Raw genomic sequence first — 21,122 nt, forward strand, 5'->3', positions numbered from 1 at the left:
AATAACTGTTCATTGAGTGCTTTCATTGGTTACCAGGCTTCTTTTCTTGTAGCATCTTAAAAATATTGTCTACAAACAGAAATGCCCAGGTAGCATTATGATGACTGAACCAACTTAACTGACTCTTTTTGATGCTGAGGACCAGCGTCCCCAGATGACACAGCCTTCAGCTTGTGTATAGGAGGGAGCTCAGTCACCCTTCACCAATCTGTCCATCCATCTCTTGTCTCGTCCTACTATCAGTCTTGAATTAGGCACTAAGATCTCATGTGCTAAAGATTGAGCCCCTGACCTGGACTGAGCAGCCCACCAATAACAAAAAGGTAAACTATTTTCTGCTGTCTATTATTTACAGGGCTTTGGGACCTAGGGACGTCAGAATGGTGGTTCTTGACATCAGTCTCCCCACGGGCTTCACCCCAGAGAATTCAGACCTGGAAATGGTGATGAGCCTTCTATGACAGTGGTTGAAAAAAACAGCATGGATGCCTTTTATCTTGTATTTATTTTGAAAAATTATACAACAAAGGGATGCCCCGCTCCTCAGGCCGGGGTTATTAACATGTCTCACATTTGTTTACGTAGCTCTCCAACTCGGTGGATCATTACATCAGCAACTTTCAGATCGTGGATAACCTGAGTGATAGAGGGTCCCTGGTCATTCACCTGTTCAAGGTAACACATAATAAGTCTTTCTCTAATTAAATGGATTACAGCAAAGGAGTCTGAGTTCACGTGTGCTAATCCATTATAAAGCCTTGAAAGTGCAGCTAATTGCAGTTTGATTGTATTTACCTTCCTGACATTAATTAACATTTTCAGAAGACATCAGGCAAAGTCCCTTTCTTTTTGGCACCATGCAGCCTGCTGGATTATTAATAGCAAGTTTGTGTCATTTTCTAACTTTTCTTTTTCACACTAATTGTTTGCCCTGTTTCTTCTTTTCAGGTTTCTCACAAAGAACCCGAAATTCTCATCTTCAGGCTTCAGCAGACCTTTAAAGTTGGTCTCCTGCAGCCATCGTCTGTCACCGTTTATGAGTATTACAACCCAGGTAAGTGAATATGAAGACGTGCTACACAAGCATTAAATAGTGCTGAATTAGAAATCAGATTTTATCTATATAGTGCCTGGTGCAAATATTCATACCCCCATAATATTTTGCATAAATTGTTACAAGCATAGACTGCAAATAATTGTGTTGAAAGCTTATAACTCACTAACACTAAGCAGCGCAAAAAGAGTGAAGCAGCAGCTAAAAGATGTACGTTTTTTTGTTTTGCTCAGATAAAAATCTGAAAGGTGTGACATGCATTTGTTTTTAGTCCTCTTTGGTCTGACACCCAGAAACAAATACTAATATAAAGGACCACACCAGACAGGCCAATGATAAATGATAATGATAATTTGCTCAGGAGGGATGTAGTGAGTGAGCTGAAAATTGCCATAGTCAACCAAAATAAAGGCTTGAAAATGCCTTCAGTGTATTATTGAACTATATAATGTGTTTCACTTAGTGAACTGAATCACTAAAGGAAAGAAACCTTTTAATATTATGCTTTAATGAATATGCAAGCATATTCTTTTCCCTCCCCTTTATGATTATTTGCTATTTTTGTAGACCTATCACATATAATCCCACAGAAACACATTAAAGTTTGGTGTGGCAATGTAGGAAAACGCTTAAACGATCAAACAGTACAAATAGTTTTACAAGGTACTGTACATTTTCAAACTATTTTAAATAGGGCAGGGCAAGTTAACGCGTTAATTTCGCGTTAATTCATTAGACTATTAACGGCGATATTTATTTTATCGCGCATTAACGCATGTTGCTCACATGCTTTCAGTCAGTGTCAGTCAGCACGCGCTGACTGCAGCGCGCTGTCATGGCAGCACTCTGGTGCTCCCCCTCCCCTCTCGTACATGGCTCAGCGGCACCAGCCAATCAGCACGCAGGCTCAGCCTGGCCCGCCCACTCAGCTCTCACACAAACTTAACACACAAACAGCTGAGAGAGACCGCAGCAGCAGAAAAACATGAACAGGGGAAGTAGCACCGTTTGGCTTTATTTTAATTCCGTAAATAAAATCAAGCTGTATGTTTTGTAAAAAGCCGGTTCATTTCAGTGGAAACACAACAAATTTATCTAAGCACGTGAAAAAACATGAAAACGTTGAGCCACAGAAACAGAGAGAGGAGACGAAACTTCTGTCATTGCCCTGACAGACCCACAGACGTCTCTGACTAAGGGGTTTCAGTCCTCCATGGAACATCCAGGTAGATCAGTGTTCATCTTCAGCAGCAGTTCATGTTAACTTTCAAAGTAGATATTATCTATCATATGTTACTGGAGCCCACACAGAAAATGTAATTAAGACCTTGAAAGAACCCAGTACATATATTAAAAAGTGTAATTTAAGATAAGATAACATTAGCTAATCCTTTTTTTATCCCACGACGGGGAAATTTATAGGATTAAAGCAACAGGCAGGTGCACACAACACAGACAAAATTACATAAGGATTGAAATATATAAGAGGTGGATTAGCGAAAAAACACTGAACATAACATTATTGTTGTTATTATTATTATTATTTAATTGTAATAATAAAATAAAAACCACAAAACCCAAAAGGTCAACAGTTTCATGATACATCATGCTTAAGGACTGGCTAATATACAGCAGGTCAAAAAAGGCCATATTTTGGCTGCAGTGCTTGCTGTTCTCTTATGAAGAAAAGATCAACTAGTGCACTAAATTCAATAGATGGGTTGAAAATATCCAGTATAAAATAAGTGCTACAAATGTTACAACACTTTTGTTCATATGGCAGCAGAACATTAAAATAAAAGTGCTCTTTACACTACTTTTGAATTCATTCTTGGAGTTTGCGCATACAATGCGATTAATCATGATTAATCGGGCAAATTATGCGATTAATCGCGATTAAAAATTTTAATCGTTGCCCAGCCCTAATTTTAAAATATCTGAGGGAATTTTCACCATCGTCACTAGAAAATAGAAATACTATGACTGAGGTTTATTGATTTTTTTTCAAGTCTGCATCTTATGTTTGTCATTGTAATGAGACAAAAGTAATACTTTTATACCTTATTACCTCATGAAACTTGACCCTAATGAATGTTAGTTGATTTCTGTTTGGCGCACTGCAAGCTAATTTTTTTTACTTTATTTTTTACATGTATTTTTCATATAGAGTATAAAACAAAAATTCCCTCCGCTTTCAGATCACCGCTGCAGTCGTACCTACTCTCCCAGGGAGGACAGGGAGGAGCTCACTCGGATCTGCGACAACAACGTCTGCCGCTGCACGCAGGGTAACAAGCGGTCGCACCTCCGGCAGGAAATCGCCGCACGCTTATGATACCCGGTATTCATGTATTTGTGTTACTCTGCAGGCGACTGCTGCGTCTCAAAAGCCGACAGTGATAATTTCCCCAACAAAGAAAGAGAGATCTTTGCCTGCTCGAGCTTACACCATGGTATGACGAAGAAAATCGGTCAAAGTGGTGTTTGAGCGAGCTAAACATTCAGCAGGACGCTCGTTTTCATTAGGATTTAACCATTTTTCCATGTTTGGTGTGTTCTGTGCTTCAGTTTGGCGGGTGAAGGTGCTCAGTGTCACTGAGAGCTACTATGATAAATATGAGATGGAGATTACCCAGGTCATTAAACTTGGTGAGTGGCAGCAATGCCTTGGTTTGCTCTCTTGACATACACGGCCTCATGTTTGTACATTTTTAACCACCTACTGGACTGGTTTGTGCGGTTTGATATTTATGACCCTTATTATTTCACGTTAGAAATGTGCAGTGGTAACATTTATTTTATTGTACTAATTAATGCAAACCCTCATTTTTTAAGACATCGGTTCTAGACACCAAAATTAACCTAAACTGTTTGACATACCTGTAGATTTTAATGTGTTTTGCTAGATGAAGGGACGATGAAGCAAAATTAAGATCTAAGACAATGAAATGATGAAGACTAGCATCCTTAATTTTGGTTCTGGTTGCTGCACGCTCCTGTTAAATTGACAGATTTCTGATGAACAAAACCAAGACCTTGGTAAATTACATAAAAGCATCTCTCACCTTTAATGTTAGAAATTTTCTGTAAAATGCAAATTAAAAACCAAAAGATATCTAAGAAGAGATTAAATAGCCCGTTTTCATACGTTTCCCCCACCATTAACCCAAAGAATCACCTTTTAATTCAATATGAGCATCCAGCCTTTTTTGGTAGGCCATGCACACCTTGCACATCCTGACTTGATCATTTACAAACTCCATCTTGCTAAAAGGTTACTTGCATGCGTAGCCCACTTCTAATCAACCCACAGCATCTCAATGAGATCAAGATCTGGGCTTTTACTTGGTCCAGGATTGCTTTGAATGTCCTGTACATTTATGTCTGTACAGTGGAATTGCTGACTTTGAATTATTTTGAGACCTCTTTAAATCCACAACCAAATTGACAAGTTGTTAAAATCTTCTTTCTAAAGGCCTCAGACAGCTCCTTATCTCTCACCATGGTTTTCACTTTAACAATCAGCCTCACACCAAAGTAAATCTCTGCAGTTTTAACATCCTTTAAAAAGCTGAGGAGCGATGTGCTCGTCATGTCCATCTGATGTGAAGTGCCTGTCTGTAATTTTAACTTTTCAACAAGCTAAAAAGTTGGAGGTAGTCAATTTCACCAAAAATAGTTTTTTACAGTTAACAGAATTTTTTTTTCATTTCAGCCTTCATTCACCTTACATTTTAAAAATTTCACCAGATAGATTTTTTTTTTGTACATTAAAACTGAAAGAGGGTTTGACATTTTTTTTTATATCATGTGATTGTTATAATTAAAAAAAAAACTACCTTTTGTAGTCGGTTTATTTAAATTATAACTAGATAAAAGTGTTTTTGTACCTGCAACCCTCCAGGTGTAGAAGCTGGAGTTGAAGTCGGTCAGAAGAGGATTTTCATGTCTCATGGTGGCTGCAGAGAGGGACTCAAGCTAAAAGAGGGCTCCCAGTATCTCATCATCGGTCCGAAAGAGGACCAGTGGACCAATGACCCTACCAACAACGGGTGAGCATGTATAATACTCTCAGTATCAATAACTCTGGTTTTTAACTGCCTCTTCATTCCTACAGTCCTTTTAGTTTTTTTTGTTTTTTTTACCAAACTGGATCCAGCGCTAAATCAAGCCCAGCAGGCCTCTTTGTTAGTATCCCTTTGTGCAAAAGGCTGCAACAGTATGCAATAATGGGTGCAAACTTTATTTTGAAGGGCAAGAGATGCAGCTAATCACATGCAAAGAAAGACACGAGGCTCCACAAACAACAAATGTAACGATACAGATCTGGCACACAGAGAGACAAGGAGGCCAGTCATTTTAATACAGTGGAATAGCCTGACTTAATGATTGAAAATGAATAGCAATTCACATTCCACTCACGACTGCTAAATGCGGCTAAACCTAAAGGCTCTGAGTGATATTTGGGAGCTGTTAACGCTCACTCTGCACATGGAGCTGAGCCAAAAGAGCCAAAACAATTGAAAAGAACTGGACCTCCCATCTCTCCATGTTTCACTTGGCCGCAAACCACGTTTCAATACCGATAGCCTTCAGTCACTAACAATTTAATGCAAAACGACAGTGTACAAAAAAAATCCCCATGGATACAGTTGAACTGCTGTGACATTTATGCGGTTTTAGTTGTTTTAGATGGATGAATTTCACGCTTAAATGCCCTCTGCACGTATACAAAAATATTGCTCTGAGGAAAATCTTCAAAAAAAGACCTCCTCTGGATATCCTTTAAGAATATTAATTGTGGGAAAGACTTCAAATACGGAGCTCACCGCTATGTTAAGGTGACATACATTAACAGCTCTAACAGGGGCTAAACTCAGCTTTTCTCTTCCATATGTTCTTATATTTGTGCCCAGGTTCATCTACATGCTGGGGAAGGACACCTGGGTGGAGCCCTGGCCATCAGATACTGAGTGTTCAAGCAATGCCAGCCTGCAAAATAAATGCAAAAGTCTCACTGACGCTGCAAGGGATCTGTCTGAGAACGGCTGCAGGCTGTAGTTCAAGCTGAACAACAGCCACACACACTTTTGACCCTAAAAGGGAAAACAATCGTTCTTTTTTTTATCCCTGTGAATCTCTGCAAGGAGGGAAAAAAATGCAGGTGAAATTATGTCTATCTATCAGAACATGACTGTTAGGTTTTCCCGAGCACTTTGAACATTTAATTAGACTGGGGAACAACAATAAACTGCTACAGAAAAAAAAACCCACAAAAACATACAACTTGTGTCTTTTTAAAGAGAAGCGATCGAAAACACAAAGCATTACTCTTTTTTTAAATAAGTATTCCACTGTAGCATTTGATACTATATTTATTATTAAAATGGGTAAACTGTAAGATAATAAGGGAAATTGAAAAACGTTTTTGGCTAAATTTAGAAGGATGTGTGCTCAAATAGCTACGCTAGCTGCTGTATTGCAAATGTGGAACAATAAAAATAAATATTAAGCAATAATATCTCTTCATCTCTCTTTGAAACTCAACAGTTTCCTTTATTTCTCTGGCTTGATTAAGTGATGGTGAAATCAGAAGGTTATTATGTGTTAAACAACCATAATTTTACTAGCAAAACAGGAAGTTTGTGGTCAGACCCTGACTGCCGACTACAGCGACTCAGATTCTGACTCCTGACTTTGAGGCGGAATAAAAACCTAAATGGATTTTTTTTTCCCCAGAGAAGAGAAAAATGTAAAAATAGAAAATGCTTAAGAACTGAGATCTGCTGTAATATTTAACTTTTTTTCTTGTATTATCAATACTAATATTATTATTTTTGCCTTACAGTGTCCTCTGAAATAAAAATATCAGTTTTGGTCAGCTGAAGTTATTTTCGTTGCCTCGGAATGCGTTTGTGAATGTTTTATGTCTCATATTTGTATGATAACGATTAAAATATTGTTCAGTTTGATTTTTTTTTTTTCTTGCTTGATGTGTGAAACCATGTTATCTGGTAATAAAACTGGTCGAAATTGTCTCCTGTGCATTACTTTAATAGGTACCCAACAGATTTTGTCAGGTTTATTTTTTGTTTTTATCATTATTTTTATGGTTTATCCAAACCATGCGCAGTGAATGTTTCCCATCAACAGATGAAATATGAGTTCATCAGCAGTTAAATAGTAATAAACAAGGTATTGATTAATTAAATTGTCTGGTGAGCTAAGATAAAGTGCAAATCACACAAGTTGTCCACACAACTGTTATTTAAAACGTCAAAATAAATAAGCTGAATTTCAGATTTGCTGTCGGTGTTTAAAAGAGGGAAAAACAGTCGAGTTCAAAACTATATTAATGTATATGTTCTTTTCAGTATAATAGCAAATGTGCCCTTTTAACAGAAAAGTGTGTTTAATCAACAGAGCAGCCGTGGGTTATTATGGCAAGAATTTTTTTTAGCATGAATCATTTGTTTTGCCTTATTCAACCAATAATTGCACCAATGTTGATGTAACCAATAAGAGAAACTAATCCGTTAACCTAATAAGTATTTTGTAATCTCTGTAGTTACTCTTTTTCCACAGTGTGCCTCTGACCCTTTGGCCAAGCTCAAAGGCTGCTTCCAGTGTGTTTTACTGTTTGTTCATTATTGATTGGACACTGCCCCCCCCACCTGATGACGGGAAACATCTTCCGGACCATATATTTGATCACCTCTGTTGTTGACTACAGTCCACAGAAACGTCCTAGACGATCGTCATGGTTCTGTGGAAGCTGAAAAACCTTTTATTTATCCTTCTGTTCTGTGGTTCTGATGGACGACGTGTTGTGGACGACATGAGATTGTAAGGTTTCCATTCTGCAGGAGTTTCTGCTCTTCCATCTCGTTGAATTTCAGTTACTAACCAAGCTTTGTCCTTTACAGACCTTGGAATGAAGAGTATGTATGTTTGCACCAAACTGCGTGAACAGTTGCAACATTTACATATGACAACTTCAGGTAATATTTATGATTCCTCTCTACAGATTTATATCGTTTGAGGACTACCTGCGCCACCATCAGTAAGTTATCAAAAGTGGTATTATTTTAAAACAAAGTTAATATCAGTACAATCCATAATTATTATTATTAATTATTATTTTTTTATTCCTTATTTTGTTTAGTCGTCATTAAATGGTGGAACATTTTGTACAACATGAAACAAACTTAGAAGCCTATAAAATCTTTTTATATCACACAATAAAACATTTTAGTTTTTTAGTGTCTGGAATGATTTCTTGTCCCATTCATTTGCAGAGGAGGAAATACAAAGCAAATCATCAGTTCTTCACCAAGGTACTGTTACTTTACAGTAAACAATGCAACAAATGGATAAAATTACAACACAACAGTTCTGGTATCCATACAGTTATACTATGGTGCATTTCAATAACTTAGAGCATCATCAAAACGTTATTTTATTTCAGTAATTAAAAAATGTCTAGTATATAAAATGATTACACATAGTGATTTTCTAGTTTGTCTTCAGTCATTTGCTCTCATACCCATGAACTTGACTGATGACCCATTTTTAATTCATACGTTTTAGGATAATCATGTAGGCCCTCTCTTTGCAGCTCTAACAGCTTCAGCTCCTCTGGGAAGGCTTTCCATAAAGTTTTTAGAGTGTGTTTACGGGTATCTTTGCCCATTCTTCCAGATCTGTATTTGTGAGGTCAGATGCTTATGTTGGACGAGTAGGTCTTGTGGAGTCATGCTGAAGCAGGAAAGGAGCCATTTCAAAAAAAGTTCCCATATAGTTAGGAGCATAAATATGTCCAAATTTTCCTGTTAGGTTGCAACATTAAGAGTTCATTTCAATGTAGCTTAAGGGTCTGAGTCCAGCTCCTGAAAACAAGCGCCACATCATAATCGCCTGTGGACCAAACTTTTCAACGGACCAAGTGCAGCAAGTGTTGTTGATCCTGATAAATGCCAAACGCAGACCCCTCCATTGGATTGCCAGACAGAGAGGCAGGATTTGTGCCTTCATAGAACAGGGCTTCTTTGCTCTCGATTAGAGTCCAGCCACTGTGGGCTTTACGCTACTGTGTCCGACGCTTTATACTTTGTCATGTAAGGCTTGGATGCACCGTCTAGGTCATAAGAACCCACTCCTTAAAACTCGCTACACAAAGTTCTTGCACTAATCATTCTGCTAAGAGCGACCCATTCTTTCAAACATGTTTGTGGAAGACGTCGGGATGCCTACGTGCTGGATTTTATACACCCATGGCCATATAGTATGGCTGTTTGGAACACCTGAATTGAACGATTTGGATGGGTGACCCAATAGGTTTAGCAACAGAGTGGGTATTTCAATTATTGATTTTGTCGCTTGTGGTGTACAGGTAATGAAATCCCCCAAATTCAGTTTGGATGAAGATTGGAATATTACACAGGAACAATAATACCAATTTCAGTAAAGAAAAGTTACGTTATAACCTACATAATATGGGACAGACTTGTATTTACCACTGTCCGTCAGACAGTCACTGACACCCTCTACAAAGTGGGTAAGTGACAAATATCAGTATTAAATAATCTGGCAGTAATCCAAGCGTATTATTGGAAAATTGAGTGGAAGGAAATGGGGTGGTTAAAAAGCAAAAGGGATAACTACAGCTTCGAGTGGATCAAAGTCAAATGTAAAGTTTCCACAGACCTGGATAATTTGTGGCACTGTGTCATCTGCTGGTGTTACAAAGTACAAAGTCAGCCTACCAGGAAGGTTTAGAGCACTTCATGCTTCTCCGTCCTCACAAGCTTCCTACGTTTTCTAGCAGGACGTGTAGCCTGCCCACAAATAAATACGCAAAAGCAGCTGTCTAATGATTCTTATTTGAAGGTTCACTCTGGTGGCTCCAGACATCCTGAGGACGGACATCCAGGAAAACATCTACTTACAAGCAGATGGCGCATCCAGCCCTGTCACCGTCTCCATCGCCATCTGGGACTTTAGCAAAAGCGTTATGCTCCTCCAGGACTCTGCTACACTCAATCAGGCTAATAAATACCATGTTCTCAAGCCTATACAGGTAAGTTATGTTAAACAACACATTTTTACCATCAAGCGCCAAATAAAGAAATACTTAGTCGTAGATTTTTTATTAACTATGGTTTCTCTGTAACGTTTGCATCAATTAGTACCAAAAATTTATTATGAATTCTAAACCTTGTGTCCCAATGGCTGGTTTTCGCAGCTTTCATCTGCTCTTTTGAACCGCGAGGAAAAACAGAACAAGTTTGTTTATCTGCAATTAAACTTTGCGGATTTACACTCTGAGGAACGAGTGCTGATGGTGTCCTTTCATTCTGGGTATATCTTTATTCAAACAGACAAACCCATCTACAACCCCGGAGACACTGGTGAGAACAAAAGCGATTACAATAGCTTATTCATAAAACAACACACAAGCAGTCAAATTATATATACAAAGTATCAAGGATTTTAGGTTGAGTGTTTTGTCAACTAAATCTTTGTGTTTGCTCTCTTTACCAGTTCGTTTCAGAACCTTTGTGTCCACTCCGTTCTTTAAAGCCGTTGACAGCTCCATCAGTATAGACATTCAGGTAACACCTTGTAGATAAAAACAAACATGCTGTGAATACAGAGATTAAAAAAAAGAGAGTCAGAGTCTCCTTTTAATATATGTTTTGGAATAATCCGGTTATATGATCTGGTGTTTTAAATTTGTTGAAGATAATCATGAGATCCAACAAAGTTTCTCTCAAATTATATATATATATATATATATATATATATATATATATATATATATATATATATATATATATATTTTTTTTTTTTTTTTTTTTTTTGTCATTACTTTTTGTTGTTGTCATCAAAATACATTTTGTGTGTCAGAATCCAGATGGTGTGGTGGTCAGTCAGCTCTCCAGAACCAGAGCCTTGCATGGCGTTATAACAGATACTTTCCCCCTGTCTGAGATTGTCAAGTAAGTTGAGCATTTCTTAAATTTTGGCTTGTTCCCTGTTAGCCCATTTCAATCTGTTAAGGTCTAAACTCTAAATAAAACAATCTAGATTAAGATCAAACTGTTTCTGCAGTTTTAAAAAAAAGAATTCAGGCATTACTTTAAAAGAAAGCTCTGAAACTGATGGTTTTACTTTTCAATGGTAATTTTTTTATGCTCAGAAGAGTTAGATGGGAATCAACTAAGAGGGGAAACCTAGATGGGCTCTGCTAAAAACAAGCTTTACAATAATTTAAGTTTTTGTTCATAATTGTAGTACTATCTTTGGCTTTGGTATGGTGTGATTGTTTTGTTTTTTTGGCAATATGTGTAAACTCATTTTGATGAGATATTTCAACAAATCTACCATCTTGAAAAGACATTTGTTTTCTATAATAACATTATATCCGGTAACTGGTGTAAAAATTCTGGCAGGTATGTTGTGACTTGCTGTGGCGACCCCTGAAGAAGGGCGCAGCCGAAGGGACGCTCTCTGTTGTAGCTGCTGATATAATTCAGAAGCTCTTTTCAAGCTGTCATTTCCTGACCAAAAGAGCTCAGCACACTTTTTGCCTTATTTGCAAAACAGGTTCTGTTGTCTTTCCCATTTTGACATGCCACGTTTCAACCCCATAAAAATAGGAAATTGTTAATTATTATTCCTTAAAAGTTTCTAGGTGTTGTAATCAACTTAAGAATACACACACACACACATCCTTTTTTTCAAACCACAATTTAGTTATAGGAGAGCAACCACCTGTTGTCAAAAATGTTGTCTTATTTATTTATTTATTTTTATTTTATCTTTCCTTTGATTTTATAGACTTTCTGTAATTTTTTTTTTTTTTTACAGTGAAGGGACATGGCTAGTGACGGCTAAGTTTGACCACTGGGAGCAAAACACATTCACCTCCCGTTTTGAGGTGAAGAAATATGGTAGGGGAATTAAATTTAGCTTAGTCTAACGACATTCATCATGGTTTTATGTCTTGTACTTCTGTAGAATCTTAAATCATGTTGTTTCCTTGTTATTCTATCAGACATTACCACAGACACTGAGCTTTAGATAAAAGACTTTCTGAAGGTCTTTTAACTTTTTTTTTTTTGGTTTACATTGGAAGTCTCCAAAGTTTCATCTCCAAAGAAAATCTTTAATGCTTGCTTTTACCTATGAATCATTTAGCCATAAGAATGGTATCTAACTCAAGTAATGTACCGGTATGAGCAAAATAATTTATGTATCCTAGTTTGTTGTATATAATGCATACATTTATTTTTTTCAGCAGCGGTTTTAAAAAAACAAAAAACAAAGGTTTCGTCTAATTTATTTAGCTATCTGGGAAATGAATGCCAAAGTGACATTTGGCAGGCAGAAAATACTGTGTTTTGTACACTTTTTGCTATACACAAGTTACATTTTTAAACCGGTAAACTATAACTCAATTGTTTTATTTTCCAGTTCTTCCTGGCTTCAATGTTACACTGACCCCTAAAAAACCCTTCTTCAGCTTGGATGACGACGAGCTGGTTGTAGAAATCTCAGCCAGGTTGGTTGGGCACAAACCTTATTGACTCCTTGTCTTACTTTCCTGTTAGATTTGCCGATAACTGTCAGCCAAACAACAAATTTGTGACTGAATTTTAGATACCTGTATGGGGAGCCTGTCCAGGGCACGGCTTACGTCGTGTTTGGAGTGAAACTCAATCAAGAGATGAAAAGATTACCTTCTGTGAAGCAGGTGTCAGATGTAAGTTTCTCCTCTCATTTTTAATTAGGGCAAAACCATTACAGAGGAATTAAAATCTTCTAACGAGAAGATTTTAGCTACACCACAAAGTAATCATTTTAAAATAACCACGCTTTTTGCATTCTCTAAATTTAATGGTCAATCGTACCACATGTATCCAGTAGTTTTACTCAAAAGCAGACTTTGCTTGACCCAAATCTGCCTTTGAATTGTCAATTAAACCTGGCTAAATAAAGAAAACCATGTTCTTATGACAGAAAATGATTTATTTTTTTTTTCAATTGAGCCTGAAGTAATAATACAAACTGGACCCCTTTCTTTAATTAGTATAGATGTGCTGAACCCTGCAATCTAAAACGACTTAGACAACCTTTTCCTACAAAAACTGAGCGACTTTATTTATTTGATCAAAATATTGCATGATTAATAATAGTAATAATAGCTTTTTACAAAAAACAAAAAATAATCCATCTACTTTATTTGTTTATAGTTTTTCTGTTCAGCATGTAGGAAACTCAGTCATGTCTTTTTGTCATTTTAAAGACAAAAGATTACATTTTTGGCACCATTAGTACTTTTGACTTGACAACACCTTTATACTCTTTGACTCACCGCCAGATGTGGCTCCCACATCATTACCGTTTAAAAACTATTGCCGTAAAGAAAACCATCTTCACATTGTATTAATAAATTATCCTAGTAGGATATCATAATGGCCTGCGACAGACTGGCGACCTGTTCAAGGTGTAACCCGCCTCTCGCCTAGTGAATGCTGGAGATAGACACCAGCAACCCCCGCGACCCCATGAGGGCTTTAGCAGGTCAGAAAATGGATGGATGGATGGATAGATAGATAGATAGATATTATAATTATGCAATAATCCCACCGGCTGTGAGTTTGCAACAGATGCTTTCCTGCATCTTTCTATCATATTTCTAGTCACTGTGACAACTTAACTCCACCAGAAAATGTAAAGATACATGTCTGATCGATGCAAATAAATTTATGCATTTGAATTTTAGCTCACCAAAAAAAAAAATCTGCTAAACATGATGTGTTAGCTTTTAATAAAGCGAATCAGGGAAGCGCATAAGAAATATAGAAATTCTGCGTTTTCTTCTTTTCCTACATGCAGCTGGATGGAGGAACAGTCAGGCTGACTATGGAGGAGCTTAGGAGAGCTTACCCTGACATCAAAGCTCTAGTGGGAAGCTCTGTGTATGTGAAAGCGTCTGTGCTGACCAAGGCAGGTAAGGACTCAGTCACACTTTGGGAGAAACAACCTACTGATTAAGGATCAACACATGACAGAGGCCCTGAAAGGCAAAGGTTAAAAACACCAGTGGAGCCAAACACCAGCTGCTGGTTGACAGAACAGTCACTGTAGACTGCAAAGTCAGGCAAACAAACCCATGTACTGTATGGATTGATTACAAGGCTGTGGAAACCCCCCATAGAGGCCAACTTCAAGTCAATTGCACAAATCTCCTTCAAATGTGGAATATACCAAGAAGATTCTCTGTCTCCTCTGCTGTTCTGCATAGGCCTGAACCCCCTCAGCCAAATAATCAACAAGTCTGGCTATGGATACCAACTCAGAAGTGGGGCCACTATCAGCCACCTCCTGTAAATTAGCTGTATGCTAAGACTGAGACATTGATCCACACCACACCAGGATCCACAGCAGGGACATTGGATTGCCATTCGGGCATGAGAAACGTGACCGGATGGTGACAAAGTGAGGGAAGGTAATCCACACAGAGGGAGTTGCACTCCCAGAAGGGAGAATAGTAGATGCTCAAGAGAGCCATGAGTACCTCAAATACCACAAGCGAAACAGGCAGGCCACAAGGAAAGCAGCAAATGCCAAATACCTGCAACGAGTAAGGTTGGTTCTGAGAAGTCAGCTCAATGGCAAGAACAAAGTCCAAGCAATCAACAGCTATGCTTTTCCTGCAATCAGCTACCTTGCTGGGGTAGTACGTTGGCCAAAGAAGGAACTCCAGAACACTGATGTTAAGACTTGAAAGCTACTCACCATGGTGGACTCCATATCAAATTAATTATCCGCAAGTTGTACACTAAATGCAATGAAGGAGGCAGAGGCCTAGTGAGGATCCGAGCCACCTTCAAAGATGAAACATCCTAGCTCCAAGAATATATCAGGAATATGGCCCCGGGGGATGAAGAGCTCAGTGAATGTCTCAGACAACGGAAGCTGGAAGAGAAGGAACTGAAGGAAACCATCGCAGGAGGAAAAACCTCTGCTTGGGACGTACCACTGACAGATAGCTGAAGTGGCTCATATGACCAAATCCTATCAATGGCTAGAACGGGCTGGACTGAAGGAAAGCATTGATTGTGGCAGCACAAGAGCAGGCCTTGAGCATTATGAACATCATGATCATTGAAAAGCAGCAGAGGACAGCCGTTATGATTGATGTGGCCGTCCCAAATGATGGAAACGTCAGGAAAAAAAGAGCACGAGAAACTGGAGAAATACCAAGGGCTCAGGGAAGAACTAGAAAGAGGCTCGAAGGTGAAGACAACAGTAGTGCCCGTGGTCACCGGAGGACTCGGGGCAGTAACCCCCACTCTGGAGAAGTGGCTCCAACGGATACCTGGAGAGACATCAGACATCTCAGTCCAGAAGAGCGCAATCGTAGGAACAGCTAAGATCCTAAGAAGGACCCTCAAGCTCCCAGGCTGAGAGGACCCAAGCCTACATTTTTCTTGTTGTTGCTCAATACAGTGCTCTATTGCTCAAGGACCAGCTGGGAATGACCAAACTCTCACGTATGTTGCAATCTGACCAGAGTTTATCAGGATGTCTGGTGTAATCAGAGCAGGTCCGCAGCATGGGGCAAATGTCTATCCACTGTATTTAGGTTTCTGGGAAATCCAAATCTTATCTTTGACTAACTGTGTTGCTATAATCTAGTAACGTTTTATTTATTTTTAACGTTTTTCATTAGCTGTCTTTTTTACGGTAGAATTGCAATATTCCCTTAGATCCACACAAAGGAAGGACCAGATTGTTCAAGCAGTAAAGTCCAGCACAGGGACACTTTTCAACACAGCCCCCTTCAAAAATATTTCAGACAAAGCAAAATGAAATATATTCCTATTAAGTGCTGCACCTGGTAAAGTACTAAAGGGAACTTTTTGAACTTTACCATTTTATTTTTCTGATTATTGTCACGTTACAACCATACATATTTGTCTGCTTTACATACAAGTTCCGTATCATTTTAAATTAGAAGGAAAGTAAAACATGGTTTACAGTTCTCAAACAAACCTGAAGAGTTTGGTGTGACTTTACATTTAACGCTCTGGAGTGAGTACTTTTTTAGTCTGCAATCGCAGCCTCCAGTCTATAGGGGGTATATCTGCCAGCCGTGCAAATCTAGAGACTCAAACGTTTGCTAATTCTTTTTTTTCAGGAAGCGATCTGGTTGAGGCAGAAAAGACTGGGATAAAAATTGTGAAGTCCCCGTATGTCATATATTTCAAAGACACGCCAAAGTACTTCAAGCCGGGAATGCCATTAGACATAACAGTAAGGGCTGTCTTCAGTGTTTTCATTCTACTCCAGAAAGTCATTTAGTTTTGACCAATTCAAACAGAAGTCCAAACAATTTTCTTAAACTCTTTCAGATTCAGGTGAGCCAACATGACGGGTCCCCCGCCCGTAATGTCTTGGTCAAGCTGACGCATCTGGCCTCACCGCTAACCGTCTCATCGGGAACCGCTAGAGCCACCATCAACATGCCCGTTGAACAACAGCTTCAAACTCTCACTGTGAGCAGAACTGCACGATAATGTAGCGTGAGGAAAACGCACACATGCAGCTTTTTATCACAACTAACAGAGAAAACATGTTTAATACTAGAAAGATTAAAGATATTTTAGTTATCTACTTGTTCCTAATAGGTGAGAAGAAAAGCATTTTGAGGCTCCAAATTGAAAGGGGAAGAAAAAAACAGAACTGTATCTTTATTTTTTTGTCTTTCTAGGCAGAGACGGTCCAGGCTGACCTGAGACCAGATCAGCAGGCCAAGCAGCAGTTTACTGTTCATCCATACAGGACCTTTAGTGGGGCGCAGAAGAACTACCTGTACATCTCCACGGACACCAACACGGCGTCTGTAGGAGAGAGACTATCCCTGCAGTTCTCCGTCTCTTCGTCTGACAAGTCGCACAGACAATTCATCAACCACGTCACCTACCTGGTGAGACAAAGACAAATGTCGCAAACAAAGACATTTCCTGTGTGCACAATCAGGCGTCGTGTCTGCTATAGTGAAACGCTTGAACGTTGTCCTCCAAAACCGTGCAGGTGCTGAATAAAGGTAAAATCATAAGCGCTAAGCGTCAGGACGTGACGGGCCAGCTGGTGACCAGCGTTGGCTTGTTGGTCACATCGGAGATGATGCCCTCGTTTCGGGTCGTGGCGTTCTACAGTATTCCCTGGACAGGGCGGGAGGAGCTGGTGTCCGACTCTGTCTGGATAGACGTGGTGGACAGCTGCGTTGGAGGGGTGAGCGTTTAGCTCGTTCTCAGAGTTACCGGGGAGGACTGAAAATCTCAGGTTACTGCAGAGAGTGAATGTTAAAAATCAAATGAAGTTGGGCTGTGTGTGGTTTACATGTCTTTCTGTTTCTCTTACTACTATAAAACTGTTAAGGTAACTTTAGATGTAAGCTGAAATAGTTAAGCATTGAACTGGCCAAATTCAGATGCTCTTCTAGCTCAGACCTGTCTTTATGTAAAGATTAGTTTTACAACAGTAGAAATAAAAATCTGCTGTTTAAGTATAAATTAAAAGATGTTATGCTGTTTTAGATCAGGGGTCTTAACCTATCAGCCTGCGACCCCCGAAATCCAATGAATAAAGTAGTAAAAAATTATTGGCCACAGAGGATTAACAGAAAACTCACATCTTTAGATTAACTTCACATATTTGCAGGAAAGAATTGGTATTTTGTTTGATGTCAAAAAGTTGGAAATTTTTGAGGGAAAAAAAAGATAATTTTCCATGATAGGGGATCTGTTTGTTATATTAAAACTAAGATATTTTTTAACATTGCAAAGTCAGAAATCTTAAGGGTATTTCACAAACTGAGTCATCTTTGGGAACCCCTGTTTTAGACAACGTTCCTATAAGAGACTTCTTCAACTATTGTTTGTATTTAAATGGCAAAAAAAATACAGAGAGCTAGCTGTCAACTATTGCTTAATTCTTTTTAGAGATGATTGGATGAATAATTTATCAAGTATAGTTTTTTTCAGAAATGTGTTGTTTTCATATCTTTATTTTGTAGCTGAAGGTTACAACAGACTCTGTACGCCCACACTACGATCCTGGGAAAAACTTTCGCTTCCAGATACGAGGTGACCCAGGGGCAAAAGTCAGCCTGGTGGCTGTGGACAACGCTGTGTACCTCCTGAACGGAGAGCGACTGACACAGAGAAAGGCACGTCTTTGTTTATATTTACTAGTAAAATCTGCTATGGCGTCACAAGGCAGCAGGTTACAAAACAAAATGATGTTCATATAAACCTTTCTTTCTTTCTTTCTTTCTTTCTTTCTTCCCAACTGAACCCTGCGTTCAGATTTGGGACGTGGTGGAGCACGGAGACATCGGCTGTACCCGAGGAGGTGGTCAAGATGCAACAGGAGTGTTTACTGATGCGGGACTTCTTTATTCCTCCAGCGGTGGAGTCAAAACCAAAACCCGACAAGGTATTCACACGTATCAGTCCTGTTATTGAATAAGGAGAAAATATACCTGTAAACCAGAAGAATCACATTTGTGTAATGACTTTGCACATTTGGTTTCGAGTATTTTCTTTACCATAAGAGCAGACACATTTGTTTAAAGATCTAAAAAGGATTTCAATCTCTCAAAATATGTCTGAAAAGTCTGGAAATGAAGACTTTCTTTTTACTATTCATTTTATCTATTAAGAATATAACATCTGCTCTATTTAAATAACTTGTGCTTAAAAGCAGCTGCTTTGAACTCTCCTTTCCCTAAGGGCATCAGAGAGCCGGGTAGCTTTATATATTAACTGATAATTAAACATCCACATAGGTGTTTAATGTGCAGTTACTAATACGCACATAAAATGACAACACTCTCTTTGTCGTTTAGCCCTACGCTGTCCAGGCAGCGCCAGAAGGAGGCGCACTGCTGAACTCATCCAACGTAAAGCACGGCTGGGTGAGTATTTTGTAAATCCGCTCAAAACAGAAAAGATGTGGCTTTTCACTTAATCCTAAACGGGATTTATAGTGAGGCTGAAACTGTGTTGTCTTGCATAAGATTTACAAGACTCCTCCTGCTTTAACTTTGACTTGAAATGCAATGATTTATTGATTCCATTTATTTGACCCCCCCCCCCCCCCCCCATTAGTAGTAATAACTGCTGAATAAAAACTATACTTTTTGTCTATTTTGTGGTATTGTTACCTATATAGAGATGCATTGTGTAATAAAATAACAACAAAAGGTTAGTGCAGGTTATTTCATCTCCTGGGCTCCATATGTTTATAACGCCCTTTTCTATTCAGGTAAAACTTTTCTACAGAGTCCTGGGCATAAAGGCAGAAACAGTTTGAACAAACTGATGTGGGGAGGAGAGGGAGAAGTCAAATATTGTTACTTTTTAAATGGAGTTATGTTTTTGTGAACCAGTTTTATGTTTTGGATCTGAACCTGATGCTGAGCCATTTCTTGTCCACGAGTTTCTTCTTTTAAATGTTCTGGTATTTACCAGGGCCTTTCAAAGAGAAATAGCCCCTCAGCATCACAGATCCTCCGCCATACCTAACAGCTAGCAGGAGGTGCTTTTTCACAAATTCCTCCCTTGTTTCAAGACAAGCTCAACTGGACCGTTTAATATCCATCCCCTCTCTCATCTAAGCAAGCAGTTCCAGTTAAAGTCCCAGTCCAATTTAGATAATTCAGCAGTTTTGTGGTTAAAGGACAGAAATGTTTTGTCTCAGTTGTGTCTAATAGTTATAGACTTGTTGGCGCTATTTCACAATATTCTCTAACAGTGAGCATTTGGGATTTAAATGTTTTACATTTATAACCAATGTGATTTATTTATTTAAAATGGGAATGTGCTACCTCAATGAAGAGAAATGTGCTTTCTTTAGCCATCTGGCTAGTGTACAGCCGTTTGACATGTTGTTGGGGTGATTAAAAACAAATAAGTAAATGATAGAACACTAACATATGAAGATTAAGACCCAAAAACACCAGACCCAACAAAATGACACAACAAAAGATCTAAAGGAAAAAGGCAGATCGATGATATACTTAGAAGTTAGAGTATTCAAAGGGTCTTTAATAGTCTAACAAAGGAGTAATGTGTCATACAAAGGTAATTAATGTTCTGTTCTGTAACATAGCTTCTCCACTCTGAGAGAAGGTTTAGGCATCCTAGGATAAAAACAAATTTATTTTAATGGAATTTGAGCCGATCCTCGGCTGCAGAAGCTGGCTCTTGGGACGTGGAATGTCACCTCTCTGGTGGGGAAGGAGCCTGAGCTTGTGCGCGAGGTTGAGAGGTTCCGACTAGAGATAGTCGGACTCAACTCGACGCACCGCTCTGGCTCCAGAACTTGCCTCCTTGAGAGGGGCTGGACATTCTTCCACTCTGGAGTTGCCCATGGTGAGAGGCGCCGAGCTGGGGTTGGCATACTTGTTGCCCCCCATCTCGGTGCCTGCACGTTGGGGTTTTCCCCGGTGAACGAGAGGGTGGCCTCCCTCCGCATTCGTGTGGGGGGACGGGTTCTGACTGTTGTTTGCGCTTATGGGCCAAACAGCAGTTCAGATTACCCACCCTTTTTGGAATCCTTGGAAGGGGTACTGGAGAGTGCCCCTCCTGGGGACTCCCTCGTTTTGCTGGGGGACTTCAACGCTCACGTGGGCAATGACAGTGGGACCTGGAGGGGCGTGGTTGGGAGGAATGGCCCACCTGATCTGAACTCGAGTGGTGTTTTGTTGTTGGACTTCTGTGCTCGTCATGGATTGTCCATCACAAACACCATGTTCAAGCATAAGGGTGTCCATATGTGCTCTTGGCACCAGGACACCCTAGGTCGCAGTTCAATGATCGACTTTGTTGTCGTTTCATCTGACCTGCGGCCGCATGTCTTGGACACTCGGGTGAAGAGAGGGGCGGAGCTCTCCACCGACCACTACCTGGTGGTGAGTTGGCTCCGATGGCGGGGGAGGAAGCCGGTCCGACCGGGCAGCCCCAAACGCACTGTGAGGGTTTGCTGG

At 39.3% G+C, this 21,122-nt stretch overlaps 1 protein-coding gene and 1 long non-coding RNA gene across 2 annotated transcripts in view; both read left to right on the plus strand.

Moving 5' to 3' along the window:
- Positions 1-7,089, plus strand: part of LOC105923893 — a 33,095-nt gene extending 26,006 nt beyond the window's left edge. The window contains exons 37-44 of the long non-coding RNA XR_004932228.1: positions 356-443; positions 586-675; positions 949-1,054; positions 3,253-3,342; positions 3,424-3,507; positions 3,623-3,703; positions 4,959-5,106; positions 5,971-7,089. This is a non-coding gene — a long non-coding RNA (complement C3). The remainder of the gene's footprint in view (positions 1-355; positions 444-585; positions 676-948; positions 1,055-3,252; positions 3,343-3,423; positions 3,508-3,622; positions 3,704-4,958; positions 5,107-5,970) is intronic.
- A 638-nt stretch (positions 7,090-7,727) lies between these two features.
- The window catches only part of LOC105923485 (complement C3), a 33,353-nt gene continuing 19,958 nt past the window's right edge, over positions 7,728-21,122 (plus strand). The window contains exons 1-19 of the mRNA XM_036144879.1: positions 7,728-7,900; positions 7,981-7,995; positions 8,082-8,117; positions 8,353-8,391; positions 9,944-10,133; positions 10,299-10,464; positions 10,598-10,668; positions 10,964-11,055; positions 11,927-12,009; positions 12,533-12,620; positions 12,719-12,821; positions 13,958-14,072; positions 16,266-16,381; positions 16,480-16,623; positions 16,839-17,054; positions 17,162-17,362; positions 18,147-18,299; positions 18,439-18,568; positions 18,981-19,049. Of these exons, the coding sequence (XP_036000772.1) occupies positions 7,815-7,900; positions 7,981-7,995; positions 8,082-8,117; positions 8,353-8,391; positions 9,944-10,133; positions 10,299-10,464; positions 10,598-10,668; positions 10,964-11,055; positions 11,927-12,009; positions 12,533-12,620; positions 12,719-12,821; positions 13,958-14,072; positions 16,266-16,381; positions 16,480-16,623; positions 16,839-17,054; positions 17,162-17,362; positions 18,147-18,299; positions 18,439-18,568; positions 18,981-19,049 (2,113 nt within the window). The 5' untranslated portion in view covers positions 7,728-7,814. The remainder of the gene's footprint in view (positions 7,901-7,980; positions 7,996-8,081; positions 8,118-8,352; positions 8,392-9,943; positions 10,134-10,298; positions 10,465-10,597; positions 10,669-10,963; positions 11,056-11,926; positions 12,010-12,532; positions 12,621-12,718; positions 12,822-13,957; positions 14,073-16,265; positions 16,382-16,479; positions 16,624-16,838; positions 17,055-17,161; positions 17,363-18,146; positions 18,300-18,438; positions 18,569-18,980; positions 19,050-21,122) is intronic.

Source organism: Fundulus heteroclitus, chromosome 13, assembly GCF_011125445.2.
Source record: "Fundulus heteroclitus isolate FHET01 chromosome 13, MU-UCD_Fhet_4.1, whole genome shotgun sequence".
Lineage (NCBI taxonomy): Eukaryota > Metazoa > Chordata > Actinopteri > Cyprinodontiformes > Fundulidae > Fundulus > Fundulus heteroclitus.